Source organism: Aethalodelphis obliquidens, unplaced genomic scaffold, assembly GCF_003676395.1.
Source record: "Aethalodelphis obliquidens isolate GAN/ISIS:26980383/991018 unplaced genomic scaffold, ASM367639v1 scaffold2, whole genome shotgun sequence".
NCBI classification, from domain to species: Eukaryota; Metazoa; Chordata; class Mammalia; order Artiodactyla; family Delphinidae; genus Aethalodelphis; species Aethalodelphis obliquidens.
The window spans coordinates 33,577,123-33,594,392 of record NW_020837946.1 but is presented as its reverse complement, the minus strand read 5'-3'; the positions used below and the strand labels follow the sequence as shown (position 1 = coordinate 33,594,392).

The 17,270-nt window shown below is 35.9% G+C and overlaps 1 protein-coding gene across 10 annotated transcripts in view; it reads right to left on the bottom strand.

Moving 5' to 3' along the window:
* ALS2 (alsin Rho guanine nucleotide exchange factor ALS2) overlaps nucleotides 1-17,270 on the bottom strand; it is an 86,604-nt gene that overhangs the window by 48,151 nt on the left and 21,183 nt on the right. For all 10 annotated transcript variants that reach the window (XR_003436560.1, XM_027123944.1, XM_027123898.1 and 7 more), the window contains exons 4-8: nucleotides 15,731-16,668; nucleotides 12,332-12,689; nucleotides 9,765-9,933; nucleotides 8,746-8,842; nucleotides 343-420 (exon numbers count right to left, since the gene is read on the bottom strand). Coding sequence is in view for 9 of the 10 variants with exons in the window: in XM_027123944.1 (XP_026979745.1) it covers nucleotides 343-420; nucleotides 8,746-8,842; nucleotides 9,765-9,933; nucleotides 12,332-12,689; nucleotides 15,731-16,668 (1,640 nt within the window). In the remaining variant the exon portion in view is untranslated. The remainder of the gene's footprint in view (nucleotides 1-342; nucleotides 421-8,745; nucleotides 8,843-9,764; nucleotides 9,934-12,331; nucleotides 12,690-15,730; nucleotides 16,669-17,270) is intronic.

The following is a 17,270-nucleotide window of genomic DNA, read 5'->3' as shown; positions in this document are numbered from 1 at the left end:
TTATTTGGTAGTATAAAGCTCAAAAGTCAATATCACAGTGCTAGAAACATTTGATTTAAAAGAATGAACTTGTTCATTTTTACTTAAAAAAAAAACAAAACTATGAATGCTCAATGAAGCCAAGAAGAAAAGAAATATACACTAACACATCAAAAAAAGGAAACATTTAGCCTGAAAACAAGTGGCTTCACTTTTTTTTTTTTAATGTACATCATAACAAACTGAGGTTACAAGTATACAATTCTCCTAATTTTATAAAACAAGAAATGGAGAAATATAAAGTGTTCTAACTTAGAATTCTGGAATAAGGTGCTATAAAAGTTATCAAATTCACTAAAGTACCTTTACAAGACGAGGAACTGTTGTTGGAAAATCGGAATGCCCAAGTTGACCAAAGGTATTGCTACCCCACGAGTAAACCTATTAGAAAACAACAGGAAAGTAGGTAAGAGATGTGACTCTGAGTTTCCATGTCAATTCTGAACTTTTATAATAACATATATATACCAACAGTTACACACAGATTACTTATACTAGCTTTCCACTCTTTAGAATAACTAATATTAAGAAAATTCATTTTAAAACAAGACTGAGATAATGGGGAGATAGAGTACATAGTTAAGACACAGTCCAAGGATTAATAATAACAGTAACTAATATTTTGGGGGGGTTTATTACCTGCCGGGCGTTGTTCTGAATATACTTTCTGTGTATTAATTAATGTTTCATTATCACAAGTACCCTTTTTTTAATAAGGAAATTGGCCCAGGGAGGTCACAAATTTGTAAGCAGCAGGGCCAGGATTTAATCCCAGGAACTATCCTATACTGCCTCTTACAAAGAAAGCGATTTTTTTAAAAAAAGGTAAGTACCATGAAGAAAAAGTAATCATGATTTTTTACTCTGTGGATAGGAGTACTATGGAATGACTAGAGAGCCTTTTTATACATGAAGAGTTGCTGTAGGAGACACACAAATACCTATGCTCCACTACAGACAAAAAACAACCAGATTGCAATGGCTATGTTTAATGAAAATGGTTTTGTTTATTCTGATTATAAAAGCAATTCATGATCACTGTACAAGACTGTGACAGTACAAAGAAATAAAAAGGAAGTGAAAACCATTGATGAATCAACCACTTAGAGATAACTACTGATACTACCTTGTTTTAGGAACATACACATATATCAGTATAATTCCAGAAATTTTAATATCTACTAGATATAATGAATATACAAAATGGGACTCTACTATCAATGCTGTTTTGTGACCTGATGTTTTTTATGTAATGCTCTGCACTGACATTTTTCTAGGTCAACAAGTACAGAGCTACAATATCATTTATAATAACTACATAAAACTCCACTGTGGGTATAGTTTAATCAATTACCTAATGAAGTAAGTACATTTATTAATGATTTCTTTCCAATTACTTAATATAAAAATTACATTTAAAATCCTTGGATATATATATTAGTGTATATATTTCCTTAGGATAAGTTCCTAGGCAAAGAACTCTGGGTCAGTGAACACACATTCTGATTTTTGATACATACTGACAAACTGTCTTCCAGCAAAGTCCAGTGTACATTCCATTCCCACCAGCACTGTGTGTACCTTTTCCCCACACTCTCACCAACACTTAGTACTAAATGCAATCCTTGCTAACATGATAGGTGAGAAAATTTTGTTTTAATTTAAATCTGCTTACTGAGTAGATGACCACCTTTTCATTTCTTGCTGCCCATTTCTATTTTTTCTTCTACGAATGACATACAAATGTCCTTTCACAATTTTTCTTTATGGACCAGGTAATAACACAGTCATATATGTTACAAATTTTTTTTCCCGTATGTTATGTATCTTAATTTAGTTTATGGGGTTTTTTTGGTTTGTGTTTTGGTTTATGCTGTATGGGACTGCTGAATTATTATGGAGACAAACATATCACCTTCACTTTCTAATTTCTGGTTTTGATGTCATGTCTTTTTCTACTCCTAAGATTACTGAAAAAAAAAAAAATCACCTGTTTTCTTACACCTGTAAGGTTTTATTTCTTAAAATCTACATCTTTACTCCATCTGGAATTAGAATATGTAAAGCTATCTTAATTTTCTTCTGCAAAAAAGAAGCCAGTGGTTCTAACAGTACTTACTGAACACTCAGTCTTGTTTTTCCAACTGATTTGAAATGCCCACTTTTCATCATAGACTAAATTCTCATATACACTTGGGTCTATTTCAATTCTACAGATATATTTCTGTTATAATAATCTGTTTGTAGTTTTATAATATATTTTATAAGGCTAATTCTTACTCTTCCTTTCTGTTCTTTTTCAGAATTTATGTGGCAACTCCTATGTTTATTCTCCTAGAATAATTTTGGGAATCATTTTATTAAGTTGTAAATATTCTACTGGAATATTTGGGGATTGTACAGAATTTACACTCTACTGATTTAACAATCTAGGAGAAATGGCATTTTTGCAATGGTGATTCTTCTCATCTAAAAATAAAATTTCTTGACGACAATCCTGCAGCCTGTGGAACAAAAACCACATTCACAGAAAGACAGACAAGTTGAAAAGGCAGAGGGCTATGTACCAGATGAAGGAACAAGATAAACGCCCAGAAAAACAACTAAATGAAGTGGAGATAGGCAACCTTCCAGAAAAAGAATTCAGAATAATGATAGTGAAGATGATTCAGGACCTCGGAAAAAGAATGAAGGCAAAGATCAAGAAGATGCAAGAAATATTTAACAAAGACCTAGAAGATTCAACAACAAACAAACAGAGATGAAAAATACAATAACTGAAATGAAAACTACACTAGAAGGAATCAATAGCAGAATAACTGAGGCAGAAGAACGGATAAGTGACCTGGAAGACAGACTGGTGGAATTCACTGCTGTAAACAGAATAAAGAAAAAAGAATGAAAAGAAATGAAGACAGCCTAAGAGAGCTCTGGGACAACATTAAACGCAACAACATTTGCATTATAGGGGGCCTAGAAGGAGAAGAGAGAGAGAAAGGACCAGAGAAAATATTTGAAGACATTATAGCTGAAAACTTCCCTATCATGGGAAAGGAAATAGCCACCCAAGTCCAGGAAGTGCAGAGTCCAATACAGGATAAGCCCAAGGAAAAACACGCCGAGACACATAGTAATCAAAATGGCAAAAATTAAAGACGAAGAAAAATTATTAAAAGCAGCAAGGGAAAAATGACAAATAACATACAAGGGAACTCCAATAAGATTAACAGCTGATTTCTCAGCAGAAACTCTACAAGCCAGAAGGGAGTGGCATGATATACTGAAAGTGATGAAAGGGAAGAAGCTACAACCAAGATGACTCTACCTGGCAACGATCTCATTCAGATTCGATGGAGAAATCAAAAATTTTACAGACAAGCAAAAGCTAAGAGAATTCAGCACCACCACACCAGCTCTACAACAAAAGCTAAAGGAACTTCTCTCAGTGGGAAACACAAGAGAAGAAAAGGACCTACAAAAACAAACCCAAAGCAATTAAGAAAATGGTCATAGGAACATACATAGGGATAATTACCCTAAACGTGAATGGATTAAATGCTCCAACCAAAAGACACAGGCTTGCTGAATGGATACAAAAACAAGACCCATATATATGCTGTCTACAAGAGACCCACTTCAGACCTAGGGACACATTCAGACTGAAATTGATGGGATGGAAAAAGATATTCCATGCAAATGGAAATCAAAAGAAAGCTGGAGTAGCAATACTCATACCAGATAAAATAGACTTTAAAACAAAGAATGTTACAAGAGACAAGGAAGGACACTACATAATGAACAGGGGATCAATCCAAGAAGAAGATATAACAATTATAAATATATATGCACCCAACATAGGAGCACCTCAGTACATAAGGCAACTGCTAACAGCTATAAAAGAGAAAATCGACAGTAACACAAAAATAGTGCAGGACTTTAACACCTCACTTAACCTAATGCACAGATCATCCAAACATAAAATTAATAAGGAAACACAAGCTTTAAATGACACAATAGACCAGACAGATTTAATTGATATTTATAGGACATTCCATCCAAAAACTGCAGATTACACTTTCTCCTCAAGTGCACATGGAACATTCTCCAGGACAGATCACATCTTGGGTCACAAATCAAGCCTCAGTAAATTTAAGAAAACTGAAATCACAGCAAGCATCTTTTCTGACCACAATGCTATGAGATTAGAAATGAATTACAGGGGAAAAAACGTAAAAAACACAAACACATGGAAGCTAAACAATACATTACTAAATAACCAAGAGGTCAGTGAAGATATCAAAGAGGAAATCAGAACATACCTAGAGACACATGACAATGAAAACATGACAATTCAAAACCTATGGGATGCAGCAAAAGCAGTTCTAAAAGGGAAGTTTATAGCTATACTAGCCTACGTTAAGAAACAAGAAAAATCTCAAATAAACAATCTAAACTTACACCTAAAGGAACTAGAGAAACAAGAACAAACAAAACCCTAAGTTAGCAGAAGGAAAGAAATCATAAAGATCAGAGCAGAAATAAATGAAATAGAAACAAAGAAAACAATAGCAAAGATCAATAAAACTAAAAGCTGGTTCTTTGAGAAGATAAAACAAAATTGATAAACCATTAGCCAGACTCATCAAGAAAAAGACAGAGAGGACTCAAATCAATAAAATCAGAAATGAAAAAGGAGAAGTTACAACAGACACCACAGAAATACAAAGCATCCTAAGAGACTACTGCAAACAACTCTATGCCAATAAAATGGACAACCTGGAAGAAATGGACAAAATCTTAGAAAGGTATAACCTTCCAAGGCTGAACCAGGAAGAAATAGAAAATATGAACAGATCAATCACAAGTAATGAAATTGAAACTGTGATTAAAAATCTTCCAACAAACAAATGTCCAGGACCAGATGGCTTCCCAGGTGAATTCTATCAAACATTTAGAGAAGAGCTAACACCCATCCTTCTCAAACTCTCCAAAAAATTGCAGAGGAAGGAACACTTCCAAACTCATTGTATGAGGCCACTAATACCCTGATACCAAAACCAGACAAAGATACTACAAAACAAGAAAATTACAGACCAATATCACTGATGAATAAAGATGCAAAAATCCTCAACAAAATACTAGCAAACAGAATCCAACAACACGTTAAAAGGAACATACACCATGATCAAGTGGGATTTATCCCAGGGTTGCAAGGATTCTTCAATACATGCAAAGAAATCAATGTGATACACCATATTAACAAGTTGAAGAATAAAAACCACATGATCATCTCAATAGATGCAGAAAAAGCCTTTGACAAAATTCAACACCCATTTATGATAAAAACTCTCCAGAAAGTGGGCATAGAGGGAACCTACCTCAACATAATAAAGGCCATGTACGACAAACCCCGAGCAAACATCATTCTCAATGGTGAAAAACTGAGAGCATTTCCCCTAAGATCAAGAACAAGAAAAGGATGTCCACTCTTGCCATTATTATTCAACATAGTTTTGGAAGTCCTAGCCATAGCAATCAGAGAAGAAAAAGAAATAAAAGGATACAAATTGGAAAAGAAGAAGTAAAACTGTCACTGTTTGCAGATGACATGAAACTATACATAGAGAATCCTAAAGATGCCACCAGGAAACTACTAGAGCTAATAAATGAATTCGGTAAAGTTGCAGGATACAAAATTAATGCACAGAAATCTCTTGCATTCCTATATACTAATGATGAAAAATCTGAAAGAGAAATTTAGGAAACATTCCCATTTACCATTGCAACAAAAAGAATAAAATACCTAGGAATAAACCTACCTAGGGAGACAAAAGACCTGTATGCCGAAAATTATAAGACACTGATGAAAGAAATTAAAGATGATACCAACAGATGGAGAGATATACCATGTTCTTGGATTGGAATAATCAATACTGTGAAAATGACTATACTACCCAAAGCAATCTACAGATTCAATGCAATCGCTATCAAATTACCAATGGCAGTTTTTACAGAACTAGAGCAAATCATCTCAAAATTTGTATGGAGACACAAAAGACCCCGAATAGCCAAAGCAGTCTTGAGGGAAAAAAACGAAGCTGGAGGAATTAGACTCCCTGACTTCAGACTATACTATACAAAGCTACAGTAATCAAGACAATATGGTACTAGCACAAAAACAGAAACATAGATCAATGGAACAAGATAGAAAACCCAGAGATAAACCCATGCACCTAATGGTCAATTAATCTTTGACAAAGGAGGCAAAGATATACAATGGAGAAAGGACAGTCTCTTCAATAAGTGGTGCTGGGAAAACTGGACAGCTACATGTAAAAGAATGAAATTAGAACACTCCCTAATACCATACACAAAAATAAGCTCAAAATGGATTCGAGACCTAAATGTAAGACCGGACACTATAAAACTCTTAGAGGAAAACATAGGAAGAACACTCTTCTTTTTTTTTTTTTTTTTTTTTTTGCGGTACGCGGGTCTCTCACTGTTGTGGCCTCTCCCGTTGCAGAACACAGGCTCCGGACGCGCAGGCTCAGCGGCCATGGCTCACGGGCCTAGCCGTTCTGCGCCATGTCGGATCTTCCCAGACCGGGGCACGAACCCGTGTCCCCTGCATCGGCAGGCAGACTCTCAACCACTGCATCACCAGGGAAGCCCCGAAGAACACTCTTTGACATAAATCACAGCAAGATCTTTTTTGACCCACCTCCTAGAGTAATGGAAATAAAAAGAAAAATAGACAAATGGGCCCTAATGAAACTTCAAAGCTTTTGCACAGCAAAAGAAACCATAAACAAGACGAAACGACAACCCTCAGAATGGGAGAAAGTATTCGCAAACAAATCAACAGACAAAGGATTAATCTCCAAAATATATAAACAGCTCATGCAGCTCAGTACTAAAGAAACAAACAAGCCAATCCAAAAATGACAGAAGACCTAAATAGGTATTTCTCCAAAGAAGACATACAGATGGCCAAGAAGCACATGAGAAGCTGCTCAACATCACTAATTATTAGAGAAATGCAAATCAAAACTACGGGGTATCACCTCACACCAGTTAGAATGGGCATCATCAGGAAATCTACAAACAACAAATGCTGGAGGGAGTGTGGAGAAATGGTAACCCTCTTGCACTGTTGGTGGGAATGTAAATTGATACAGCCACTATGGAGAACAGTATGGAGGTTCCTTACAAAACTAAAAATAGAATTACCATACGACCCAGCAATCCCACTACTGGGCATATACCCAGAGAAAACCAGAATTCAAAAAGACACATGCACCCCAATGTTCACTGCAGCACTGTTTACAATAGCCAGGTCATGGAAGCAACCTAAATGCCCATCGACAGACGAATGGATGAAGAAGTTTTGGTACATATATACAGTGGAATATTAGCCATAAAAAGGAACAAAACTGAGTCATTTGTTGAGACGTGGATGGATCTAGAGACTGTCATACAGAGTGAAGTAAGTCAGAAAGAGAAAAACAAATATCATATATTAACACATGTATGTGGAACCTAGAAAAATGATACAGATGAACTGGTTTGCAGGGCAGAAGTTGAGACTCAGATGAACAAACATATGGACACCAAGCGGGGGAATACCGTGGTGGGGTGGGTATGGTGGTGTGCTGAATTGGGTGATTGGGATTGACATGTATACACTGATATGTATAAAATGGATGACTAATAAGAACCTGCTGTATAAAAAAATAAATGAAATAAAATTCAAAAATTCAGAAACTAATAATAATAAAATTTCTCTCTTTACTCCTATTTTCTTTTATAACTTAGAAGAGTTCTTGAATTTGTGTCATGTGGGCTCTACACTTTTCCTGTTAACGATGTTCCTATTTCCTTAGTACTTTTGTTGTAATTGTGAACAGCTTCTTTTTCCCCCAAGTATGCTTTCTGCTTTACCTTATGTATAAAAGAAAGCTAGCAATCTTTATGCTTATTTTGTAACTTGCCACCTTCCTAATGTCTTATTTTTAAGCCTTTTTGATGATTCATCATGTTAATAATAATAAAATTATCCTTTTCTTTCCTAATATTTATATTTATTTATATGAGCTATAATAGCTCTTTGGCTATCCTATGTGATAGTTAAAATAAAGCACTTAAAGGTTTTAGAATCTTTTATTGACTTTTCTTAAAAAGATAAAGGGACTTATGAAGAATCATTATATGAATATATTTAAGAATAAGTTTGAAAAACTACTTTCCTTAGGAGGGTTTCTGCATATGGGCATGGTTTTAAATGATTCTGGAGGTCACTTTCAGGTCCCACAATTTTAAGAGAGAAATGCGTTTTGGTTTCTTAGTGTCTTACTTATGGATTTTCTTCATCAGAAAACTGAAATTCACCAATACCCTAGAAAACTCAGTTCTATTTTTCCATAAAAGCACGTTATAGAAAGCTTCTTTGTCAAGTAGGCCAATGTTGAATCCAAAGTCTACAGTCACATGTGTGACTTTAGCCAAGTTACATAATTTCTCTAAACCTCCCTTTCCTCACCTGTAAAATGGAAATAATACAATGCAATGTAAAACACTGAAAAGATCAAATGAGATACAGGATTGTTGCCTGACACACAGCATATACTCAATAAATGATGGTCCAATCTCATCAGGTTGGCCTTCCATGAAATTAAGATCAGCTTTTAATAGTTTGTCTCCTACCTGGGATTTCGCAGTAAGTGCAAGAGAATGGTAACCACCTGCCTCCAGATGGATTACTTCTTTACCATCCAGACATTTTACACACAATGGTTGAAGCCTTAAAGAAAAACATACACAGACACATACAAATTCCAAGTAAGAAGTATTCTCAGCAAGAATCATGGCCTTTCTCAAATTACGGAGTAAGTGCTTTCAAGTAGAAGTAAATATTTCAAAAGAAAACATTAAAATAAAAATACTGGATATATGTTCAATCTACTCCTAAATATAAATAATTTTGAATGGTTTCAACCTAATCTTTGTCTATTAATCACTAATTAACCACCATAGTTCAGAATCTGTTAAGAATCATAAAACAACTGAATGATTCACATGGCAGAGAATATACTTAGGACAATGAAATACAACCAAAGAGGGGAGTTGTCATTTTTTTAACACATTAGTTGCTTTCACTCTGCTAGGAATAAAAGAGACATTTATATTAACTGGCTATTTTAGATAATCATTCTATTTACACACTTTCACAAATATCTATTGTTAATATCATAAGAGTTTCTCTTAAACAAAACAGTTTTTCCGTGACGTACATGAATAGACATGGTTTATTACTGTGGTTATAGTTATTCTGGCAGCAGCAGATAGACCTCTTTCAGGTAAAAAAAAAATTGTTGGTTGTTTTTTATAAGTTAAAAATTTGAACCATTCACGTGTTCCAATGAAATACAATCTTCTCCCAAACACCCCTTTCTGTATTCTAAGATGAATATACATCAAAGAAGAGATGGAAAGATATACCATAGATACTTAAGTCCTTTATTACTAGAAACAAATTCAAGACTAAGACTGATTGGGGGTGGGAGGTATTTGTTTTGTTTTTCATCAGAGTTAATGGTGTATAATCATCTAGAGCTAGAAGAAACCAGATTTCCTCTATGAGGAAATGAGATTTGGAGACCTTCACCAGGAGAGAGGTTATTTGTTTAAGCTACTTTCTAACAGTAAACACTGGCAGCACTCACCTAGGCAGAACATCACCATGCCCCAGCTGTCCTTCCTTCCCTTTCCCCCAGGTCCACACCTCTGTTCTCAGAGAAGGCAGGAGCGCATCCGCTTCTCCACTGTATGTAGGGGTCAGAACCACTGTCCGCGTTTTGACCCTTGCAGCTTTTCTCAAGAGCCTGGGGGAGACTGAAAACAAACCAGAGATATCATGAGGGAGTAGATGGGTGAGATAAAAAGTACCACTTTAATGAACTGTTGATTTTCAAAGAAATACACTAACATGATATTTGTGAAGCATATTCTACAGGTTCTCTGCAAAACTGGGGATTAAGAAGTCAAATGAGTTTGGTAAACACTGCCTACTGCATTCTTTCCTCCCCCCTACCTGCCCTGTAGAGATTCACACACACGCATTAGCATGCTAAAGGTGCTGAAAAGTCCTGCGGTTAAAAGCCCTGTTTAAATCTGTTTAACCCTGCCCCACTTCCAAACATTTAGCCACAAAATCCTTTTTTGTATAACATTTGTTATACAGAATGTCTACGTGACATCCTATGGAACTGGTATTCTAAAGAATAAGCTTAACAAAATACTACACTAAGGCTAACAAATATTTTTCCCATTTCAAAGCAGAGTTAAAAGTTAAGCCTTTCCAAATTAAGGTCTAAGGTCAAGCATACTATAAATATTGTAACAAAAGATTTATTTTAGACATAAAACTTAAAAGTTTCTACAGTGAGGAAATGGTTATGAATGGGAAGTACTAAAAAGATTTTGTACTTTGCTGCCTACTTTAAATTATTTTATAGAGAAGTAAATATTTAAAAAAAAGAATGCTGACATCTTTTAGAGTGTTCAAAATTGTAACAAAGGCGTACAACACTGTGTAAATCTTGTACACCAATCTGGTGACAGGATATGTTTTGAAGAAAATCATCAAATGTCACTAGGTATAGACTTAAGTCACTTGGTCATTAAGTTGTGGGCCACAAAGAAAGTGATCATCCTCGGCTAAGATCACAATCTTTTCTGGTGAATGTATCATCCACTTGTACATACAAAGACTCAAATACACCTACTTGAGGTTTCCTCAAAGATGTATTCTAGATCATTTTAAAAGAGAGAGAAAAAGAGTACATGGAAAAGTTTTTCTAAAGATACTTTAAGTTTACTAAGTAAAATTTAACTTAAGGAAATAAGTCTGTTAGTAGAATTGCATATTTCACATGGTCTAATGGCATGACAAAAATCAATATCCCACATTTGTGGTTCAAGGAGATCTCAAATATTATATTATTCTGAAAATGCTAAAGGACATTTCAGAATAAGAACATTTTGGCCCAAGATTATTCTTCAGACTTAGCAGAATTCATGGGATACACACACACACACACACACACATATAAAATCAGGACTAGGCTTTTATTTGCACAGATGAATCTAGTGGCAATGAGAATCAGGAGGCAGGATAGCAAAAGTGCTCAGTGGCACAAGACAGAGCAATAAGTAGAACACAGGTAGGGAATAGGGACATAGCAGAAAAGGTAAGTTTTAGTCTAGTCTAGTATTCCTAACTTCCTAACCACTGGTTTATACCATTTTGTGCAAAGCTCTAAACTATAGCCCATGGGTCGAATATAGTCCACTGCCTGTTTTTGTAAATAAAGATTTATTGGAATATAGCTCATTTATTAATGTATTATCTATGACTGCTTTTAAGCAAAGTCAAGTAGTTGTAACAGAGACTGTATGGCCTACAAATCACAAAATATTTCTCTTTAGCTCTTTATAGAGAAAGTTTGCCAGCAACTCCCTGGTTCAGTAGTTAGGACTCTGCGCTTTCACTGCCAAGGGCACAGGTTCAATCGCTGGTCAGGGCAAAAAAAAAAAAAAAAGAGAAACTTTGCCAACCCCTGGTTGATCTAATCCAATATTTCTTGAACTTTAATGTGCATGTTAATCACCTTGGGATCTTGTTATAATGTATATTCTGATTCACTAAGTTTGGTATGCAGCCTGAAATCCTGCATTTCTAACAAACTCCCAGATGATGCTGATGTTGCTGGTCTGCAGGCCACCTTGAGACGCAAAAGTCTAGATGACGGAGACTCCTGAACTGAGTGAGAAATGTAGAAGAAACAACTGTGCAATATTCTCAATATTCTAAGAAGTTGATTGCTAATGGTTTCAGAAAATGAAGCTTTCTCTTATTGAAGCTTAAAAATCTCCTCACTTTCAGGGCGTAAGTACATTAACTCCTCATTTACCCAATGATCACATCTGCAACTTCATCGATCTGGAGTTCAGGCCCACCCAGGAAATAAGGAGGCTACTGCTACATTCCAGAACAATTAAATAAGACTCAAAACAAGGTTCATAGGCAGAAGCAGGTATTATGAAAAAGTGAGGGTCTAAAGTTATTTCTAAAGCAGAGAAACATGTAGCTTTTAAAAAGCTATTTAATTAAATAAACTTTGACATATGAATATGTTAGGAAAGCGAATTTATTATAACATGGCATGTGATGTCAGGAGCATCTTGGATTCACCAAAAGTCAACTCACAAAAGCTGGTTATTTCCTTACCTTGTGACAACAATCCAGGGAGAGAGAGTCTTCGGCTGCCTCCCTCTGATTCTTCTTCTCTGATATCCACAAGACTTGAACTCTTCTTTCCTTGCATTGACTCCTGTTTAACCTGTTCTTCTCTGCTATCTTTCAGACCTTCTGGGCCTATGGGACTACTGCCTGCCTGAGCTCCAGGTTCACAAGGGGCTGTACTATAAAAGTTCATAACTTTCTTAAGAGACAAGGTCCCAGCTTCATATGTAGCAGCCACTCTCACACCAACAGCAGATGCACAAGAGACCACTAGGCTGTTCAGGGCTGAAGTGCTTGTGGTTGCTGGGCTGTGAAGACTAGGAATCGCTTCTGCTACAAGAGGCTAAAATATACACACGTAAAAAAGTATATAAAAATACAATCCCATATACAACAAGCAATCAATAAAAAGAAAGTGTAACATCTATCACTATTTGCAAACACAAGAATCTAAAACAACAAGAGGTCTCTTCATCTCCAACCTAAAGGTATCCCTTCTTGATCACAGATTTAACACATTAGATGGAAATGAGTACTTATAATACAGTTCCTTATCAAAAGTACTTCCTTTTGTTTGAGTGGTGTTTTATCATGGTATTTAAAAATAGGTCCCAAGAGATATGGGAACATATGTATATATATAACTGATTCATTTTGTTGTGAAGCTGAAACTAACATACCATTGTAAAGCAATTATACTCCAATAAAGATGTTAAACATAAAAAAAAAAAAAAAAAAATAGGTCCCAGCTGCTTTTATAAAATAAACACAGCAGAAGGGAGAGGGGAGGGAAGGTATGGAAAACATCGCCTTCAATATGAGGTAATAGCCCTGGATAGAAGGTTGAAAAAATGCAAGTTTTATTATTGATCACTACTAGGAAAAATTACACAGATTTTTACCAAGAAATAATGAGAAAAAATTACATTTTAAGAAGAAAAGGCTTTTCCTAAAATGTTTTATGAACACAAATTTATATATGGCATACACAGGCAGAAAAATAAGTTACACCTCTAAACTATCCGCCCCCAAACTATGTTCTGAAATTTCTGTCCTTCTACTGTCTCATCAAGAGTTATTTTCCATGACCCAGGGGCAAGGTAAACTGAAAGATTACCTTTGCTCTCACTACCATCGAGCAATGTGGTAGGTTAATCATTAAACATTTGGATCCAAGGTTCTTAGTGTTATTCACAGCTGTATTAGAAAGCCAACTAAAGTTTTCTGATATCTTAGTGAAAAATCAGTTAAAACTTACTCTGAGCTGTCAAGCACCACTGTTTACTAAAAAGGAAAGTCACTAGATATACCTACTTAACACACGAAAAAGCTTTCAGCTCATGAGCATAGGTCACAATGAAAATTTTGTTTCCTATGCTACCCAAAGATCCCAAGGGGTGGAAGGGGGTGTGTGTATATCTTAGTTTGTCCTGAATGGCAAACCAAACCAAAAGTATTTTTTAACACTGACTTCTGATTTTTCTTAAAGGAAATAATTCCTGTTCCCTGCACAGTGCCTGACATGTAGTAGGCACTCAATACATTCTGTTCAATACTAAATTCAACAAAATGTGAGTCTTTAATTAAAATATCCAACAAAATAAACAAATATACCATATAAAAAAAGATAAATACAAAGCCTATTACTTCCTTGGTGACACAGTTCTCATGATAACTTGTTCAGAAAAACTGGTGTCACTATTTCCACCATCTATTTACAAAAGCTCATAACAGAAGCAGTGATGGTATTTAGGGGTGACTAATTTAGAGAGTTCTTACCATTAGGTGGAGGAAAGTCAAAAAAACTCTACCTTATATAAACTTTAAACTATTGTTCTAACTGGCTCCTCTACTTAATTATATTTAACAATTCATAAAATAAGTAAATAAATAAAACAAAAACACATGCCCAGCAATTTTGATGGAAGACATAATTTCAGGGGTTCCAATCAACCAACAGCAAAATGCAATAATGAAATATATGTTTCATTGCCAAATACTTTAGTTTATTTCACAAACGTGAGATATTCTTTCAATTACATCTGGCCAGAAGAAAAAAACTTGTCCTAAGCCACATAAATTCCTAATGGTTAGCTGTATGATTGAGACACTATTTACAAAGATGGAATTACACTTAGTTAAACACACACTGCCAAAACTAGCATAGGTAACCAAAACTTTAAATGTTTAACCAAACAGGTCCAAAGGAAAGTGCAATTTCAGTGATGATAATCTATTATTCAAATAAACAGTAAATAAACTTTTAACTACAACTTTAATAAATCAGAGAAATGACTTTTGGAAAGTCAAAATCTAACTTTTTTATAAGCATGTACGAGTCCTGTTCAATTATTACTTTTGCTTTGTTTAGATTTTTCTTTCTCCAAACAGCTTCTTAATAAAATATTTTTTTAAAAAAAATCAAACATCTACAAGGTTCGGTGAGTAGACTGTGAAATAAAAACTGTTTCTAAAAACACCTCTAAGCCACGTTCCCATTCTGAACCAGTAAACAACAGTGATGAAGAATCCAGAGGCTATGTGGTTTCAAAAACCTGAAAGCAACGCCACAAGGCAGCTCTTTTATGATTAGTTTTTTTTTTTTGAGTCTTAACCACTGGACCACCAAGGAAGTCCCTAGGATTATACGTTTTTGTTTAGATTTGTTTTCTTAGAGTTCTGGAAAAGCAAAAGCAAAAGGCTTCCACTAAGAGTAAAAAAAACAAGTATCCTTTAGAACAATTTGTTTTAAGTAGGGAGACACAGCTTACTACATGCCCCTGGTAAATAGCTTTTCTCCACTTACTACAAGTTTTCAAAGTGAAAGTAGTTTAAACCAGATGAAGAGAATATAAAACCCTCCACCCAGTGATGCCCAGTGAGGACCACTGGTATAACTGAAAAGAATTCGAACAGTATGTAATGCCAGTCAGTTTCAAGTCTGCCTATAAGCGAGGGAGGGATCCGCCACACAGCACACTTCTCTGATAAAGAAGGAAAGGATTTTTCTCAACAGTATCTGAAGAGTGCTACAAATACAGATAAGAGAATTCTTTGTGACTATATAGTCATGTTAGATTAAACACTTCAGGGGCCCACCTTAGCCATGGGGGAAAAAGTACTTGGAAAAAAAAAAATGGGATTTTTCTCCTTACAAAAGAATCCCAGAATAACATCTTTCAACATCATAAATAAAGGGCCAGAATTTGAACATGAAGAGTAATTTTGAATTAATCCAGGGTTTTCCTTATCTAGGCTTGCATGATAAGACAGATTAATAGTCAAACTCAAAAAATAAAAAAATGGTACCAACCCTTAGGTATTTTAAAGCTTCTCAAGAAAACTCATATGGTTCAACTTTATATTATAAAATTTAGCAGGTACCTGAGATGGCACTGGCTTTTCACCATTCTCTGAGTTCTCTCTTACTGAATGATCTGACAGTTTCTGCACATATTCATTTACTGCCTGAGTGTCAGGGTACGATGGTATACTTCTTGCAGAAGAAATTTCAGGTGTTCCCATGACATCTTGTGGGGAGGAAATGGTCTCAACACTTGTGGTCTGAACATTTCCAACATTCAGTTCGGTAGCAGCAGGCAGCTCATTTTGTACGAAGGTGTTCTCAAACACTTCTCCCTTGCCATCAAGGGTTTCAGTGGAGGGGCTGATGGCAGTGCTGGCCTGGTTTTCTGACTGGGATTCTGACAGTGTCACGCCTAATGGACAGCAATGGCTGTCTGATATAATCACATGGTCTTCTTTGTCAGTCATTGTAATTAACAGCTGGCTGCACTGGTTACATCTTTCTGGCACTGGCTTCAGATCCTGGGAAGGGAGGCACTGCACCAGGGCTAAGCTGTGGAACGCACCACAGGCAACTTGTAGCACTACTCGCCCAGCAAGATGTTCCACCTTTTGTGGCTTTGTCACTGGGAAGGTAGTGGTAATGAGACCCAACTGACAACCGGTACCCCATGCCCAAATCTCCCTGCTTAGGGACAATGCCAGAGTGTGCTCCTCGCCACATGCCAGCTGCAAGATCCTGACCGCTAACAAAGGACTGGTCTCGGAATCAGAAATGCTGACAGGATTTGGTTCCGGAACATACTGCTGGTTAGCTACCGCACACTGGCCAGCAGAGTTCTCCCCCCACATGTACACTACGCCACTTTCTGTCACTGCTCCGTTGTGGAAACTCCCTGTTGCCACAGTAACAACATACTGCCCAACCAGCACCTCTTCTAGAATGGGGCTACTCGGACAAATCTCTGCTGGTTCACTTCTCCAGGGGAGAGTCCCAAAGCTGTAGACCTCACCATCTGAAGGTTTGGAAAAAAAAAAAAAAAAAAAGGGAGGGAGTTAGTGAATTAACTAGAAATTTTATCAGCTAACTTTTAGTCCCCTCTAGGTTTAACAAAATAGAATTTTTTTTCTTTTTTTAATTTTCAAAAGCACAGTTGTAGAAATTTGGTTGAAGCAGATAGCATTCCACACTTATGAATCTTTTAACAAATAACATCTTTTAACATTCTGAAATATAGTGACAATTTCTACAAATTAAAGGAGACTACTTCAAATGAAGGGTATTGCTCCTCTCCTTCAGTCTTATCCTACAAACTCCTAGCATCGATCCGTTACTAATGGCTATCATTGCAGGCTATTACAGAAGCAGATTCCAAGAGTTCAAAGACAAAATAATGACCATGATCAGATAAAATAAGCAGAAGATAAAACAGACACATTCGCTAATATCTACAACATTCACTACTACTGCATAAGTCAGAGCAGCAAAAAATTATGCAATGACATAAAAATATTAGAGATTCACTTTGGCCAAAACTATGAAATTAGCTTTATACCTCCAGGTTGGACTGAGGGCACCAATGTTAACATGACGTTGTATACCATACTATGTATAATT